This window comes from Cydia strobilella, chromosome 21 (assembly GCF_947568885.1).
Source record: "Cydia strobilella chromosome 21, ilCydStro3.1, whole genome shotgun sequence".
Lineage (NCBI taxonomy): Eukaryota > Metazoa > Arthropoda > Insecta > Lepidoptera > Tortricidae > Cydia > Cydia strobilella.
The window spans coordinates 8,629,173-8,645,637 of NC_086061.1; the positions used below are offsets into that span (position 1 = coordinate 8,629,173).

The 16,465-nt window shown below is 41.5% G+C and overlaps 2 protein-coding genes across 3 annotated transcripts; one reads left to right on the forward strand and one right to left on the reverse strand.

Moving 5' to 3' along the window:
* Positions 1 to 1,880: 1,880 nt before the first annotated feature.
* LOC134751130 (transient receptor potential cation channel subfamily A member 1-like) lies at positions 1,881 to 16,043 on the forward strand. Of its 2 annotated transcripts, XM_063686490.1 has the most exons (12): positions 1,881 to 2,270; positions 2,891 to 2,994; positions 3,070 to 3,242; positions 3,682 to 3,876; positions 4,326 to 4,543; positions 9,649 to 9,827; positions 11,095 to 11,276; positions 11,679 to 11,910; positions 12,164 to 12,322; positions 12,505 to 13,614; positions 13,864 to 14,124; positions 15,127 to 16,043. In XM_063686490.1, the coding sequence occupies exons 1-12, from the start codon at positions 2,231 to 2,233 to the stop codon at positions 15,976 to 15,978; spliced, it is 3,705 nt and encodes a 1,234-aa protein (XP_063542560.1). In that variant the 5' UTR covers positions 1,881 to 2,230; the 3' UTR covers positions 15,979 to 16,043. The 2 variants fall into 2 exon arrangements, with proteins under 2 accessions (XP_063542560.1, XP_063542559.1); XM_063686489.1 differs by having other exon boundaries at positions 2,891 to 3,242.
* LOC134751131 (dynein light chain roadblock-type 2-like) lies at positions 5,383 to 8,051 on the reverse strand. Its single transcript, XM_063686491.1, has 4 exons — positions 7,989 to 8,051; positions 7,445 to 7,523; positions 6,059 to 6,159; positions 5,383 to 5,508 (listed from the first exon to the last, which is right to left on the reverse strand). The coding sequence occupies exons 1-4, from the start codon at positions 8,010 to 8,012 to the stop codon at positions 5,401 to 5,403; spliced, it is 312 nt and encodes a 103-aa protein (XP_063542561.1). The 5' UTR covers positions 8,013 to 8,051; the 3' UTR covers positions 5,383 to 5,400.
* Positions 16,044 to 16,465: the final 422 nt, after the last annotated feature.

Consider the following 16,465-nt stretch of genomic DNA (forward strand, 5'->3'; position numbering starts at 1 on the left):
CGAGAGGTTTAAGAAATCGGAGATTAAGGTTGCAGTCGTATTGTTGTTTGTGTCAATAACTAAGCTTCCATTAAGAAGCGTCCAAATGGCATGACTAATATTAAAATCGCCTAGAATTATGTAACTATCGTTCGGATTACTAATTATAAAATCGGACGCAGAGTCAAAAAAGGATTGCAAGTCGGAATAATGTTTGTACATTTGTTTTAATAAATGAAATGCACAATAGTGTAACTTGCTTAACTGTGCTCAAATAGTACATTATGATACAAGTGTGCTAAGTTGGTCATTACACACGAGGCGATATTGTGCGCGCTCGCTTACAGCTCGCGCGCACAATATCGCCTCGTGTGTAATGACCAATGCACACGCGTTTCATACGACGTTTTTCAACACACTTGCGAGAAAAAAAAAGAAACTTTCATATTAATCAAATTTTAATAGTTAAAACAGTTAGTATTGTGTGTTTCATCTCATCTGTCATACTCGTACTGCCGGCCGGCCCTCGCTCGCCCCGGCCGCGGGCGACGCGGCGGGCGGGCCGCGCGCCGCGCACTGCGCAGGCGGTCGGGTGCGCCCGTGCCCGCCAGTCCGACCAATTAAAGAAGGCTCCCTTTCCATGCATATTATTAGCAATCAGTTTGCTTCTTAACTCAGTCCGATAATATAATGAAAAAGCACGAGTGGAAAAATACACTGAAAGAGCACGCGTGTTTAATATCTAGGATTATGAGCCAAAAATCGGTGGAATAAAAACGTCGTTTTGAGCAAGTGTGTTTAAAAATATATTAATTTGAGTAAACTGGGTATTAAACATTTGATCAATATTTGCTGTTTATTTCGTTTATTTGCTATTTTTCTGTACCTAATAAGTGGCCGACTAATCGGCCATTTTGGCCGACTAGTCGCCGACTAATCGCCGACTACAAATGTGGCCGGATAGTCGGCTTTCCCGACTAGTCGGCGACTAGTCGGTACATCCCTAATTTTAACACTTTAATAGACACATTATATATATAAGGGATAAGTTCGCCTTTGTACTGCCTATTATATGCCATATTTGTGTTCTTTGTTGTGTACAATAAAGAGTGTATACATACATACATATATTATACCTGCCTACTGCGTAAATATGGTCACTAGAGGGGGTTATTTTAGGGTGATTCCTATAACACATTTTTTTTGTATTTTTCTTATGCAAATTTTTTGGACTTTAAAGAGACGATGAATCGTGTATTAGCCACAGAACAACCCTGGAAAAATATATTTTAAGCTTTGGTTTTACAATTCATTTTAAGTGATAATATCTAACCCCTATAGCATCTTTTCAACACACCACCATGTTAAGGGTTCTAGAGTTTGACCAAGATAAGTCGGGTCTCTATATTCTTTGGAAGCAATGTGCAAAATTGCATTTTGTCATCTAGAGTGAAAATAATTTGAATAAGTTTTTCTTCACGTTAGCTGATTTAGATTGAAATGATTGTGTCTTTCGTATTTCGCAGCGTAAGTGTTGTTAGAGTATCGAGTGCATCTGGTTTTATAGACATTGCTATTTTCAATATTAACCCCCTTTCGAAGTTACCCCAATGCACCAAGACCAAGATAAGAAGTGTTGTAAGTGTGTATCTCAATACTGTGTATAATATTTTAACTATTGTTTGGTTTTCCATCCAAACTTAACCTTGGCAGAGATGACTGTTCAACGATAGCTTGAGGAATGACTGTCCTGTATACAGAATAAAACCTACAAACTTATCATTGCGTCTGAGAGAAGCGCCGATAGTTGTCAAAGACAGCCAATGATCTATGAGATTGTGTTAGTTTTAAATTTGGCCACTGGTAATTTTAAGTGTGTAAAAAATACTTGCATGTGTTTGTGTTTTAGTTTCTTATCAACTTTACTGCGGTTCGGGCGTCAAAATAATGGAGTAAATGAGGAATTTAACCTCAAAAATAGTTTATACTGAAATGAACTTTATCATTTACGTGTCAAGGTCGTTTATAGAAGTGTTATAGAGTGGCAGTGACCGGCAAAATAGTTCAGTGCCAAGTGATAATTATAGATGTTTGTCAATTTTAAATGTTTAGGTACATTGTTAATTAAGTAAAATACCTCACTAAAGTTTTATTGAGTGAATGATTTTATTCTTGAAGTGATGGTGTTTCGTTTTCGTTTTGTTTGTATTTACTTAATAAATTAAATTAGACAGTGTGTGTATGTTAATAAATGAGCACTAAAGGTGTGTTTTCATCATTATTTTCGACAGGTAATTTTGCGATGACGCATTATTTTTTTGTTTAAATCAATAAATAAAATAGCTACCGTATAACCTCTTAACTATAGGTATAGTCAAGTATAGTCCAGTCACAGTATAATAAAGAGTACTACCGTCCAGTACTGTAACTATGGTCCTGTAATTAAGTATCAATACTAATGTTCTTTTTGGTTATGTATGAGTGTTTATTTCCATTTGTAAAACTATTTTGCCTTACAATTAAAAAAATCAAATAAAATTTAAACCTGAACGAAGATGTTACACTTAAATTTGGACCGTAGTTGGGAGCTTTTGGACTATAGCACTATAGTTGTGTGGTTTTATATCTACTTTAAATATAAGTTTGTTATTTCTGTTCTCTTTAACCGATGAGCCGATTTAGATGAAATTTGATATGGAGCAGACCCAAACCCATTTTGTCAGTAGAAAAGGCGCGCAGGACATAGTCAGACGCCAGACGCGAATAAATAAACACAGGAATTTGATTTCTCTGCCAGTGCCACTTCGTATATGGCTGGCGCCACGTGTAAAATATTTCGACCGGCCAACCTTATTTAGTTTTTTGCATTTTTTTTATCTATGAAAACTCTTTAAGCAACGTTTAATTTCAGACGTCGAACGCGGTGTTCCCGACAAGGATGCGACCCAGCTCCGTCCTCTTCTGTCCCAGCGTCCCAGCCAGGGGAATGCCAGTTGCCAAAACCCTAGCAGCCAGGTCAACACCCAGGCTAGCCAGGGATGGAACACCCCTAGTCCGGGGCAGGGTAACCGGAAAACCCAGGGTAGCCAGGGCAACACCCAGGCTAGCCAGGGCCGGAACACCCCTAGCCCAGGGCAAGGTAACCGGACAACCCAGGGAAGCCAGGGCAACACACAGAGCCCAAGGCAAGGCAGTAACAGACAGGCTAGCCCAGGTCACGGCCAGGACGTTGAAGTTAGAAAGAGAACCGCGGTGGTTTCAGAGTAAGCCGTTTATTTATTTATTTATATAATTCACTTGTACTATACCAATCCGTTATACTTGTGAGTATGTTAACTACTCTTTACATGTGACGCAACGCCACGGATAGCAAGATTAGCAAGACAGACGGACACGGGGAAACTATAACGATTCCCAGTTGACTACGGACTAAAAAAGTACCAGAATTTAATATTATTAGGCAATGTAGAATTTTATCTTTGTATTGTGAAGGTCCGTCCAGACTTGGCGAATTCAATTCATTTGTCTATATTTCAGATAAAGTATCCATATCGTGTTACAAATAAATCTTATTCTACAATTTAGGAGGGGTTAACATCTTCTCGGGTCAGATGTGTAGGGTTAGAGCCGGCGTAGCTTTATTTGACGTTCATATGCGCATTGTATTTTCCTACTTGAAAATAAACTATTTTTATATTTCAGACGTCCTGCTCTCTCTGTAGTCATCCCACCACCACCAGCACCGGAGTCCCAAGCCAGCACCCCCACCCCAACCCCTCAGACGGAGACAGCCAGCTCGTTCCAGAAGAAATGGCGCCGCAGCGACCGCCGTCTGCGCAGACTTAACACTGAACTGCTGGAGGCTATTGAAACTCATGATATTGAAGAGGTGGAAAGGTGGGTTCCATTAGCCTTATTTCTACATCGCTGCAGTAGCCTTTCTTGCCGCCAGTTTTTAAGGTCTACAGACAATGAAAGTCACAGGGCCATTCTCCCCTAAGGGCCGATACAGACGCACTGCAACCCGGCTGCAATTTGTTAAGGTCGGGTTGCAGTCCCGGCCCTTAGGTGGATCCGCTAGCTCGAAAATTTACATTGGGGCTTGGGCCAATGTGCATGCAGTTCCTTACAATGGATAAGTATACAACTCTAAAAATATTGTCGCTACTGGAGTTTTATACAGCGCACTGACTCCAACTTCTTAGACGACTTAAGCGAGTTTTACCCAGACCAGAATAAATAGGTTCTCTTAGCCATATTTTCGATTGTTCCAATAACAGTAAGGCAAACAGGTTCTCAATTGCAAGTGTCACTATCATGTTTCATAACTTGTTGCTTATTTCTAGGCTGCTCCAAAACGGCGCCAACCCCAACGCGACATGTCGTCTCGGAAACGTATCAGCGTGCCACATGGCAGCTTTATCAGGCGGCGACGCCATGGCGCTGCTGCTGCGCCACGGCGCCGAGAAACACCGCCTGGACAAACTGGGCCGCACGCCGCTGCACTTAGCTGTCTATGCTGGGAATTCGAGGCAGGTCGCCATCATGTTGGATTTTCCTGAAGGTCTGTTTCTATAGAATTGAGCAGCATTTAGCAGGACCAGAATGGCGCAGCTGTAGCTCCAAAGCAGTTCTTAAACTTAGTTGTGAAAACGGCGCAATGGATAAACTAGGCCGCACGACATCCCAGCCTATGCTGGGAATTAGAGGTAACCTGGATTGAAACTAATCATGCTGGTTTTCCCTGTAGGTAGGTTTTTGTTGGATTTTGCAGGAATTGAGGGTCGAATGGTCCCATAGAAGTACACAGCTCGAATTTATTCAGAAGAGCGGAGCAGATCGATAAAAAAAGTTGGCCTAATAATATCTGCAGAACCGAAAGCAGAGGGGTTTAGATCCACAGAACCCTTACCTTTTGTCCGCGCGCAGATTCCGTGCATTCGGAGGTCGAAGAAGTGGGAGGGTGTGCGCTGCGCCCGTATGTACAAAATGGCACGTTACTACTCTGACATGACGCCCAACATTCCTAATATTCCTCAGCCGTGCACGTAATTCGCGCGCGGACAGTGAGTATGTGGTTTTCGCTCCCCTGAGTCAGATTTTTTAATGAGGTCGATGTTTTGAAATGACAGCAGTAAATCCTAATGCATCATGCATTGCAATGCGATCCATGATGAGCTATGCTTTGACTACGCGTTAATTAGATACCAAGGCCAAAAATTATTAAATAATGCCGAGAATTTCAGAAACTTTATTATTTTGCTAAATGGAGAGATGAAAGAAATCCTAAGCTACTTTCTGTACCAACTAGTTAGCCAGAGTGGCAAAGAAACTTTCGCTGGTTCTCTTTAACTTCAATTTTTAAATCTGAAACTTGAAGGTCTATTACTAAATGGCACCTTGGCTCCTAAGGGATGCCAGTTAAGATTTCCTCATGACGACGATGATGTGGAACTCGTCATCGGGCACCACCACTGCCTCTGTCTTCTTGGAGACCATCCTCAGCACCACCAGCTCGTCCAGCACGTCCTGGAATACATGATGATGATGATGGAATTGATACTTGTAAACAAGTAGGTCCCATCCTATCGGTTATGACAGGACTGTCGACTGTTAATAACATTATGGTTGCAAACAATTAAGGCCCTGCCCGTGACCGTAGCGTAGCCTCGCTAAATATGGCTAAAAGCCAGTCCAGATGGAACTATTTTTCGCCCTATCTGTTTAAATTGTCAATTTGCTCAGGTGGCGTGGACGCAAAAATTAAATTGAAGAACATCAATTCCACTATGAAATTGTGTACGTGTGGACGCTAGATGAGATTGACGCCGATTAACCTTTTGGACGCCAATGACCGATATATCGGCACCGCAGGTCCAACGCCTAAGCTCGACTAATCGGTCACAGACCACAGAGCAACATAGACCTACCGTGCATGTGCATAAAGTTCAATTTCAGTTTCAGTGGCGTCCGAGTGACAGCTTTGTGTTTGACACGGCATCGAAAAGGTTAATTTTCTGATCAAAATGTCAATTATCTCTGTTAAAAAATACACTGTACAGAATTATGATAGACTCACCACTTCCTTAATCGCGTTCTGCGCATAGTTCGATAGACTCCTCATGTGCGTAGAGTATGTGGCCGCCGTTAAACTGTCCAGTGTTGTGGTCTCTGGGAACCCTAATTAAATAAAAAAAAATACAACAGAGAAGTTGACGACTCGTCTGTGGTATTTCCGGACCGATACGATCTTCAAACCTTCAAGAAAAGAGCGTATTCCGATGGGAGTACGCTCCAGGGACCGGACAACCCTTTCCGCGATAAAACCCTTTTAATGGGCGACACCACATTGAAAGACTTTCCCTTCTGAACTGCAAGCCCATTCATACCCCTACCTTTGACTAACCCTTACCGAAAAGCTAACCAAAAATAAGGCTAGCCCTTAATAAGGGTTACCCTTATCTTTAAGCGCTTTTTATAAAGGTTTCCCTTTTCGTGAAAGAGACAGGATTAGTATATTATATATCTACGGTAGTGTATAAAAAGGAAAGAAAATACGTGCCTAATCAAAGAACGCCGCCGTCGCCGCCGACGATCGCTTTTTTTTTTTATAAACTGATCGGCGATTGGCCCTAGTCACACCTGATGGAAAGTGAAGACAGGGCCTAAGATGGAGCTCAACGGTTCAGTAACAGCCTATTCACTCTTGTTTTAAAGAGACCGAGGTCATATTGATCAGGGAATACAGATGGCGGGAGCGCATTCCATTCCTTAGCCGTTATATTCCAATAAGTAATGTGTGCTTTATGAACAAGGTAGACGACTTAAATTAGCACGCTTATATGCTAAAAGTGAAGCCCTTTATAAGGCTAACCCTTATAAGCAATATGCAAGGTGTTGGTGAGCGGATGATAAGGGTTTTGTAAGGGTATTTGGGCTACCGATTACTCAAATGTAGTAGCTTTATATAAGGGTTTTTAAAAGCAAAACAAAGGGTTTCGTCTGGCAAAGGGTATGGTGAGTTAAGCCTTATGCAATACCCTTATAAAACCCCGATAAGGGATAGCGGGCCGGTCCCTGGTACGCTTCTTTAAGATGTTAAAGGCCGGCAATGCACTTACAACCCCTCTGGTGTTGCAGGTGTCCATGGGCGGCGGTAATCGCTCACCATCAGGTGATCCGTCTGCTCGTTTGCCTCCTATATCATAAAAAAATAGATGTTTGGGAGAGCCAAGGTATAGGCTATTTTCAAGCACTAGAATAGTGCATGAGTAGGCAGCGTAAAGAGCATAAAATAATTAAAAATATTGGGCTATTTTGGGATAAAATAAAACCGGTTTCGAGCCCCCTGCTAAAAATACGTCTGTTAAACAGTGAAAGTAGCTTAATAGTATTCGAGTGATAGGCAAAGCAGACGTACCTGACGCACTTTTACATGGGTTTCAATATTTATGATTGTATATACCTTCGCAATTCACAATGATGGTTCCAACCACGTTTGCATTTTCATTGATCCTAATCATAGTCTCAGTCGCATGTTCTCCCTGCAAGAATATTACATATACTTTAGTCCACCGCGGCGTTTGCTACTCGCTGTTTTACCCTACTACTTATCTTACGTTACGTTGGCATCTCATACTTGCTAGGCCTAAGGCGAGTGAATCTTCTGTATCGGCCCTTAGAGTTAGTGCGTTTGTACACACGCAAGATTTAAATCACTGTGCGGCGTAAGCAAATTCAGTAGAAAATTGCTTGTGCTGCACAGTGCCACCCACTGGTGGAATCCCGCCTTTAGAAGCGACGAAAGGGCTTCTAGACTGGATGGTCTTACATAATCAATCAATCAAAACCCATAGATAAAAATTACAAAAACGCGCTTCGTTACATTATTCTGTAGTCCAAACCTAATACAAGATTGAATTACCTCGGAAAAACCTCGGCATGGACATCTTATGGCGTCTCTGAAGAACTGTATTGTTCCAAGTACTATAGACAATTTCTTTACTTACCATATAATTTTGAGCAATTTCCATAGCGCTTGCTTTCCGCTTCTTTAAAACACAAAGAAGTTTAAAAACACTATAAAAGTATCCAAGCCAAAATCCAAGCACTTGTCAATGTTCTGACAGAATTATTGAGAATATGGAATGTAGAGGTAATTGAGAATGCAACAGTTTCTTTTTTCCTGTCAGTGATTTATATCAAAAAGGTTCAATTTCTCTCTAATGCATATTCATAGCAGAAAAAACAGAGACCGATTTGTACCAGATATGTGCTAAGAAAACAAGTTCCACTTTTACCTCATGTAATTTTGTGGAGTGGAAGCGTATTGAAATTATACTGAATTAAAAACACGTCTCCATTTCAGTATTTTATTAGCAGAGCAATAGGGGATATTACTGCAATGTTCTACCACCAGAGTGCAGGACTAGCCTTTTTAGTAAACCATAGAGTAACTTATACATACTGTACTTTTAACAGGTTTTTGAGAAGTTTTCAGAGATAATAAAATGTGACATTGATGCATGCAAGAAAAAAAATGACAGAGCTCTGTGCGGTTGATTTTATTGTGTTGCGGTGAATTTTATTGTTTAAATACTTTAAAGAAAGTCATTGGATGTGAAGTGAAGTTACACGTAAAGCGGAGTTTAACTGGAGCAAACCGAAGACAAGCGCCACGGGGGTGAGTGTAGGGACTTTATCTATATAGACGTCTTTTTATTTTACCATCCTTGCATCGAGAAACGGGTGCAGATTCGTCCGAGGTGCTGACCAGAACCAGCGCACAAAATCCATGTCAACCAGGTGGCTGGAAGGCTTTGAAACCATTTGGTTTTGGTCCATCAAGGCAGTTTGCTTACAGAGGACCTACCGGGAAATGCAAATCCGATAATTCGCTATCTGCCTCTTTATCGCTCCAATATGTAAGTGACAGTGATGTTAGATTAAAAAAAAACTTGTTTCACGATACACCCTCAGATTGTGGTAGTGGCGCCCTGGCGCCCACTACGCAGAGTTTCGCGTAATATTCCCTATTCTTCTAGAAGAAACATCACAGAAAACAACTCCTATTTCAAATTCAAACATAGAACACTAGATTTGTGGTGGCAGCTTTACCATAAACAACTTAGATAAGATAATAACCTCAACAGTTTAAAGCGGCAATTCTGACCAAAACGCCCCCCTATTGGCCAAGCAGGTCACACGTCGTCTTACATTGTAACTTGTAGTTATCCAAAATGAGGTCCAAGATGCTCAACTTTAGGATTGGCCAAGGAAGATTATCAAGCTGTGCTAACAGCAGAGACTAATAAATAAAGTGGACACAATTTTGAAACCAGTGTCCGAAAAGGAGTGTAGGTATTATTTTTTGTTCTATTTAAAGCCTGGCCAGGAATATAAGTATGATCATTGTCAAGAGCAAAGAGTAAAGTAAGTAAAATAGAGTATACTTATGTATTATTCATGTCATTTCAAGTAAACCGCCACAATGACACTGACAACGACTATGTTGCCATTGTAAGAAACTAGTTTCAATTAAATTCCGCGACATGGCGCATGATCGTTTACTGGTCAGGTTTTAGCAGTTACTTTGCTAGTATTAGTTTTTGAATGAATGTGCAACTGAATTTAAATCCCCATCTTATTTCACTCGTATGTTTCTTCCAGACATGCAAGCTCGCGTGGAAAGCGACATGTCATCAGGCACAGAGGAGGACGTGAAGAAACTCTGCCAAGTCACAAGTCTGATGGTGAACGTGCGCTGCGATCTGGAGGAGGTGTACATACTTGTGCCCAAGAACTGGAAGGATAATATTGACCATGAATGCAAGGACATCAGCGGATCGGTGAGTTAGAGCGTTTTTACATTGTCCGATCCGATATCGGATGTAGGATCCTACATCCTCGTAGTCAGGCCGCGGGAGCGCGCCCGGGCGCCGTCTTAGCGGTCACGCACACTACAACAAGCATTATGCCTACACATACGCACACAAACAAATATTATCGGTCCGACAACTGACGGGGGGCTCCGACATGGCTGAATTTATCGGAAACGCCTTTTGTTGCGAACGCAACCTTTTATTTGTAATGCAGTAGCAAAACGCAGCCGTCGGGCTCGCTTACTATGCGGAGGCTTATTTAAATGCACCAATAGAAGCGCTCCACATAACCTGTATCGCGGCCAATTAGAGGCACCTAAATTTAGACTACCATTTTAACATTCAAAATTAGCTAAATCACTTTCGCATCAGCCTCCATACTATTACCACCACTTCTATACCTTTAACCGTTTACGTCAACTGTACCTTGTAAAGTAACCAGCACCTATTAATTATAAGTTTACTTCAAATCGAAGTCCTTTTATTTGTCAAACTCCAAATTCCAAATTATTTATTTGTTAAACATAGGTATGTACAACAGGTCTTAAATGTCGTCGATATGTAGCCGCCGTGCAGGTCTCGACGACAAATAAAAAGACTTCGAAAGAGCCCGACGGCTGCGCTTAGCTACTGCATTACAAATAAAAGGTTGCGTTCGCAACACCTTTCCTATATCGGATGTCGGAAGGCGCCTATGACAAAAACAGCTGCAGGAGAGTGCCATTGGCATTAAGTCCGCCTTTTTGCGTTATTAATAGTTTTTTAGTAACAACGATTAAATAAATGCATAAATAAATACTATTAAATACAGAGGAACACACATATATATATATCTTACTTTTTACCACAGGGTGGACACGCCATAAGGGCCCTCCACACTCATGCGCGAATCAAAGCGCGAAGCCGCGAACGTACCTAAGTATGGAGTCGATTTCGTAAATCTGCGAAATCGACATCGATATATGCATCTCACTTCTACAATAGGTGCTTGCTGCAGAAATAGGCGCGTTCAGTTCACCGGTCCGATTTCCTCCCTGCAAACTCCTTACACTAAAAGCCGATGCCATCAGGTGGCATTTCATACCTATACTTTGTGAGGCTAGTTCTGAGTTATTGTAGGTACAAGCTCCGCTAACTGGTCAATAACGACCATGAATGTCCCCAAGAAAAAGCGTGGTACAAGTATTGTATGCCACAATAGCTGTTGGTAATACGAATTTAAACGCATCCACAGCTCCCCCTCTTTCAACCAGGCTGGTCACCACTCCACGTTGCCAGCTCGTGTGGGCGACGTCACTGTACGCGCCTGCTTCTCGCCGCGGGCGCTGATCCTAATATTTGTGACGTCATGGGCCGCACGCCGCTCGACGTTGCCGGCTCGGCATTGTACTTCGACCAAGAGATTAAGGAGGAGCAGTGAGTACTTCTTCAAACATGGACACTTCATTTTCAGCTCGTGCGCGTCGACCCTAATATAAAAGACGCCAAGGGATGCATTGCCGCTTGACGTTGCCGCCTGCCGGCTCAGCGTACAACAACAAAAAAGAACGTTAATCTCACTCACGTTACTGATACCCTGGTACGAAACAGTAGCTTATCATTTACTGAATGCGCAGTGTTGATCCTGCTCACGTATACGCTCATTTTTACGAAAGCCATCGCAATCTTTTAGAAAACTTTCTATACAAAAATTCCTCCTAAAATCCTAAAAATTCATTTTAAAAGTTTTTCTTGTCTTTTTCAAAATCAGAGTAAAATTGGCAGTGTTGATTTCTTCATACCAACGTATTTAAAAAATGTCCAAATTTCACGTCCCAGCTTCGTCGACGTTCTAAAAATGCTCTTGAAAGCCAAAGGGCAGTTCCACACGATGCGCAGAGAGAAGGGGGTAACCAACATAGACACCCCTCTTCACACGGCAGTCATGTTGGACAGCAAGGAAGCTATTGAACTGCTGCTAGAGGCTGGGGCACAAGTGTCCTGTCTCAACAGTTCCGGTCTCACCCCACTGCATTTATGCGTAAAGAAAGAACAGGAAATAGCTTTACAGGTGAGTCATTGTTTTTAGCTTTAGTTATGAAACAGTCCCAGAGTCTGATTAATTAAGGGGTAAAAGCTTCAGAAGCCGGAGTAGGTACAACAAACAGAAGGCGTACTAATCTCCGCGTTCACAATATTGGGGAAGACGTAATCTCTGTAGTAGACCTTCGACGCTTATATATAATATTTATGATAATGGAGTTTTTATATAGCGGTTACGAAGATACGGTTGCTTTATACATAATGTCACTAATATTCAACAGGTATTAGCCAACTACGACTATAAGCACGTAGACCCTCTGTCAGCTATAGTTGACGTCAAAGATGGGGAAGGGCATACGGTGCTCCAAGCAGCTATTGAAGCAGAGTGGGTGCCGGGCGTCTGTGTGGCATTGGAGGCTGGAGCCGATGTCACTTTAAGGGTAAGAACTTCTACTTTGGCAAATCTACAACCTACTCCTATTTGGATATTTTTTTCTACTTTTACCTTGACAAGGTTGCTTTGATGCTTGAAAACAGTGAGCAAAGTTCCATTTTACTCAATGAGTGAGACAAAGCATTAAAGTGCGGAGTGATCTAACTTTGGTGGTACTATTTCTTTCAGGCCAATGACGGAGAGACTCCTATCCATTCAGCAGCAGCTATCGGCAACATCGAAGTCCTCAGCGAGATCCTCAGCCTCGCCAAACAGAGCAAGTTCATCGACTGCCAGAACGACGAAGGGGAGACTCCTCTATTTAAAGCCATCACCAATGGGCACGTAGCCTGCGTCCGAGCATTGCTCAAAGATGGCGCTGACATAGACAAAACCCTACCAGGAGACATTAATGTTCTCCACGTCGCTGCAGACCACGGGCACTTAGAAATACTTAAATGCCTTCTTGAATATGATCAGAGCTATCAAATGTTGAACGTCCTAACGGCAGCAGACAGGAGAGGCTTGGGACCGATACATTTCGCGGTATCTGGCAACCATTATGAGTGCGTCAAGTTCCTGCTTGAGAAGAACGCTGATATTAGGCTGAGAACTACCTGTAGCCCTCATAAGTCTTCCACTCCTCTCCATATTGCTGCTGCGAAGAATCATTCAGAAGTCGCTAAAGTTATACTGGCCATGGATAAAACGACAATACATGAAGTTAACAGTATGGGCTGGTTTCCTTTACATACAGCAGCGCACCACAGCAGCCGCGAAGTTATAGCATTGTTGCTAAAAGATGGCGGTAATCTAGCAGGTTATACTGACGGCCCAAAGAAATTCAGGAGAACAGCGATCGACATGCTTTTGAACAATCTATCTAAGCCAACTGAATATTTGGAAGAAGTTTTAGACACGTACATCACTTCGAACACACAGAACTTACAGGATAATGACTGTGTTGTTACAGTCGATTTCGCTGTTCTCATTCCTAATGTCTGCGAAATGGAACAGATGAAAGTGATTGAAGCGCTGCTGAAGACTGGAAATAGATATGGACAGAGAAGGTTACTCGTACACCCATTAGTTGAGAGTTTCCTATTTTTGAAATGGAAAGTTTTGCTGCCATTTTTCTACACTATTATAGCGTTTTATGCATTTTTCGTCTTCACGTTATCTACGTTTGTGGTGTCTGTGTTCTGGTATAAAGACACGGATAAAGACGCACCTGAATGGCTTAGCCCGCATATATGGGGATACGTCGTATACGCTGCAGTTTGTCTGGTATTAATACAGGTAAGAAAGATTATTAAAAAGAAAGGCGGTTATCAATTCAATGTTTTGCCTTTTGGGCTAAGTTGGGCACTGTAAGAGCTTTGGGAATCAGGAGCATTGAATTCGCTCTATTCAAATAGTATGAAGATGTTACATGAAAGTGAAATTTTATCCCACGTGTTTCTTTAGTATTTTCCCCATCAAGCACAAAGGTAATGAGATACATAGACATTTATACATTTGATGACTACAAAATCCTACCCATTACAGGAGCTCCTATACATGAACGTGAAAAGCAGTCGGTACTTTCTCCAACTAGAAACTTGGGTGAAGTTTGGCTCCATCGGCCTGGCAACCCTCCTACCGCCAGCCATCACCATTACCTCCTGGATGGAAAGTGACTGGCCACGGCATGTGTCCACGGCGGCGTTGCTGCTGGCATGGTTGGAGATGATGTTTCTGCTGTCTAGGTTCCCTAACTGGGGGTACTATGTGCTCATGTTTGGGAAAGTCGCGTCTAATATTGTGAAGGTTTGTTGATACATTTTGTGTTCCGGTTAGTAGCCTTAGTTAGCTATCTGTAGCTCACAAAACTGGATGTTTGACTGGCTGGCTGACAAAGCCAAAATATACATATGCATTAGGGTATTTAGAATCAGTATACAACGTATCATAACAACCGGTGTAGCGGTTACGAAGAAATTAACGAATTACGATTTTTTACTTCGGAGCAGTCTGTATGTACTGTATGTTAGTAGCTCCTGAGGTATTAAATAGTATGAAACCTTCGGCCTTTTTGATAATCTTTCTTTTTATTCATGACACTAATAAGTTGCTAATAAGATTCTGACCAAAGAGTAAAGTAAGTATAATAGTAATAAAATATGACATTGATGCATCAAGGCGGTTTGCTTACAGAGGACTTACCGGGAAACGCGAATCCGAAAATTCGCTATCTGCCTCTTTATCGCTCGAATATGCAAGAGTGACAGAGATGTTAGATAAAGAAATTTTCTTGTTTCATGATAGACCCTCAGATTGTGGTAGTGGCGCCCTACGCAGAGTTTCGCTTAATATTCCCTATTAAAAATATTAACGTTAGAGCTTTGCTGAGAAGTAACCCTACGTGGGATTTTAGGGTTTGTCCAATGGCTAAGGACACCCTGTATATGTAGGTATGTCTATATGTGAAAGTTTAGACACTTTAAAGACAGGGCCGGATTTAGTGGGCAACAAAGGAGTGAAGACGGCCCCTTGGCCCCAAATTTCTTTTCCGCAGTCTCTATTGCGGGGGCTCCTCTTTTGTGGAGGCCCTGGGGCTGTAGCCCCGGTTGCCCTCCCCTTAATCCGGCCCTGTTTAGAGAGCCCAAATTAAGACCGAAGTTTATATTTGCATAATAGATAGCACTACTTTTTGGTCTTCATGATATCCAATGTCAATTCTGAGAGAATTTAGTGGAACTGTTTTAATTTTTTGGAACCGCCGGTTTAAGTCATAAAATTAGACAATAAGTATGATATTTTAAATTACAGATTCTCCTAACCTTTGGTTTCCTAGTCATCGGTTTCTCATTCAGCTTCATGATCCAGTTCCACTCCACGGAACCCTTCGACGGCCCCTGGTCTGCGCTGGTGAAGACCTTGGTCATGATGACCTCAGAATTTGAATATGAGGCACTCTTCGACGACGATCACGCCAAAACACTCTCGACCTCAATATCCGTAGTGAGATTCATGTTTGTTATATTCCTAATTCTAGCGGCGATAGTCCTCATGAACCTGATGGTCGGTGTTGCGGTCAATGATATCAACGACTTAGAAATCTTAGGGAACATAAGCAGACTTGCAAAACAAGTAGAGTTTCTAGGCACGTTAGATGTATTAGCTTACAATAGGTTCTTTCAAACGGTATTGCCCAAAAGGGTGAATAACCATATCAAGAATAGAAGAAGAGTTTTAGGAACAATTTGTCTGTGTCCAGGAAAACCTAGATGGAGGCACTACAAAGTACTACCCTCAAAGCTAAGAGACGCCATTTTGGATAAAGCTCAAGCTCAAGAGAAAATGAAAGAGGTCGAGATGGATTTCAAACAATTTAGACAGAAAATGGATGAAATGCACGAAGTTATTATGAAAAGAGAAAAGAAGAAAGATGTTCTCGCCATTGAAGACAGACCGGTAAAAATTAAACAAAGATTTGAGGAAATAACTAAGCATTTGAAAAATCTGGATGACGATGTGGGTGACGTTAAAGATCAACTAGTTGAACATGAAAATACACAAACGTCTATAAATGATCTTAATGTTAAAATGAACCAAATGTCGCTAGATATAGATAATATAAAACAGTTTTTGTTAAGATTAGAAAGTAAGTTAAGCAAATAGATCGTACGTATTAATTTTGTATGTTACCAAAAAACAGTTAACAAATTAAACAAACTGATAATTAATGACAAGCTCTTTAATTCATTACTTAAATTATCTAACCTTATTCAAATTCTCATTACAATCATTACTACCTAATATGGTAATACCGGTAAAAATACATAGGTAGCATGCGGATTGCGACCAGACCGTGTAGCTTATTATGCACGCCACTTTTGCTGTTTTTGAGAAACTAAAGATTAAAGGTAAAGCTGAAAGTGGCTAATTGCCATATTACAATAGAAGCCAAGTCCATCCAATTGTTTTTCTAAACCTTTCTACTGAGGTGTGCAATAAAAGTATTCTAACTATAGTTTGGCAAACCATTTCCGTCAGCCGAAAAGGGCGGCAAATAAAATGTACGCGGGAATGGTTTTGCTCCCATAGAAAATTAGAATTTCTTGCCTTTTTCTACTGACAACGTTGGTTTGCCAGAGTATATCTACAT

What these genes read in the sequence shown, in the direction of transcription:
- LOC134751131 (XM_063686491.1), bottom strand. Translation starts at nt 8,012, where the DNA reads ATGGAAATTGCTCAAAATTATATG. An exon ending in AAATTGCTCAAAATTATATG is followed by an intron (nt 7,524 to 7,988) that starts GTAAGTAAAGAA and finishes ATATTCTTGCAG; the next exon opens with GGAGAACATGCGACTGAGAC. An exon ending in AGAACGCGATTAAGGAAGTG is followed by an intron (nt 5,509 to 6,058) that starts GTGAGTCTATCA and finishes CATGTATTCCAG; the next exon opens with GACGTGCTGGACGAGCTGGT.
- LOC134751130 (XM_063686489.1), top strand. Translation starts at nt 2,231, where the DNA reads ATGAGCACTAAAGGTGTGTTTTCATCATTATTTTCGACAG. An exon ending in GCAAGGACATCAGCGGATCG is followed by an intron (nt 9,828 to 11,094) that starts GTGAGTTAGAGC and finishes ACGCATCCACAG; the next exon opens with CTCCCCCTCTTTCAACCAGG. An exon ending in AACAGGAAATAGCTTTACAG is followed by an intron (nt 11,911 to 12,163) that starts GTGAGTCATTGT and finishes AATATTCAACAG; the next exon opens with GTATTAGCCAACTACGACTA.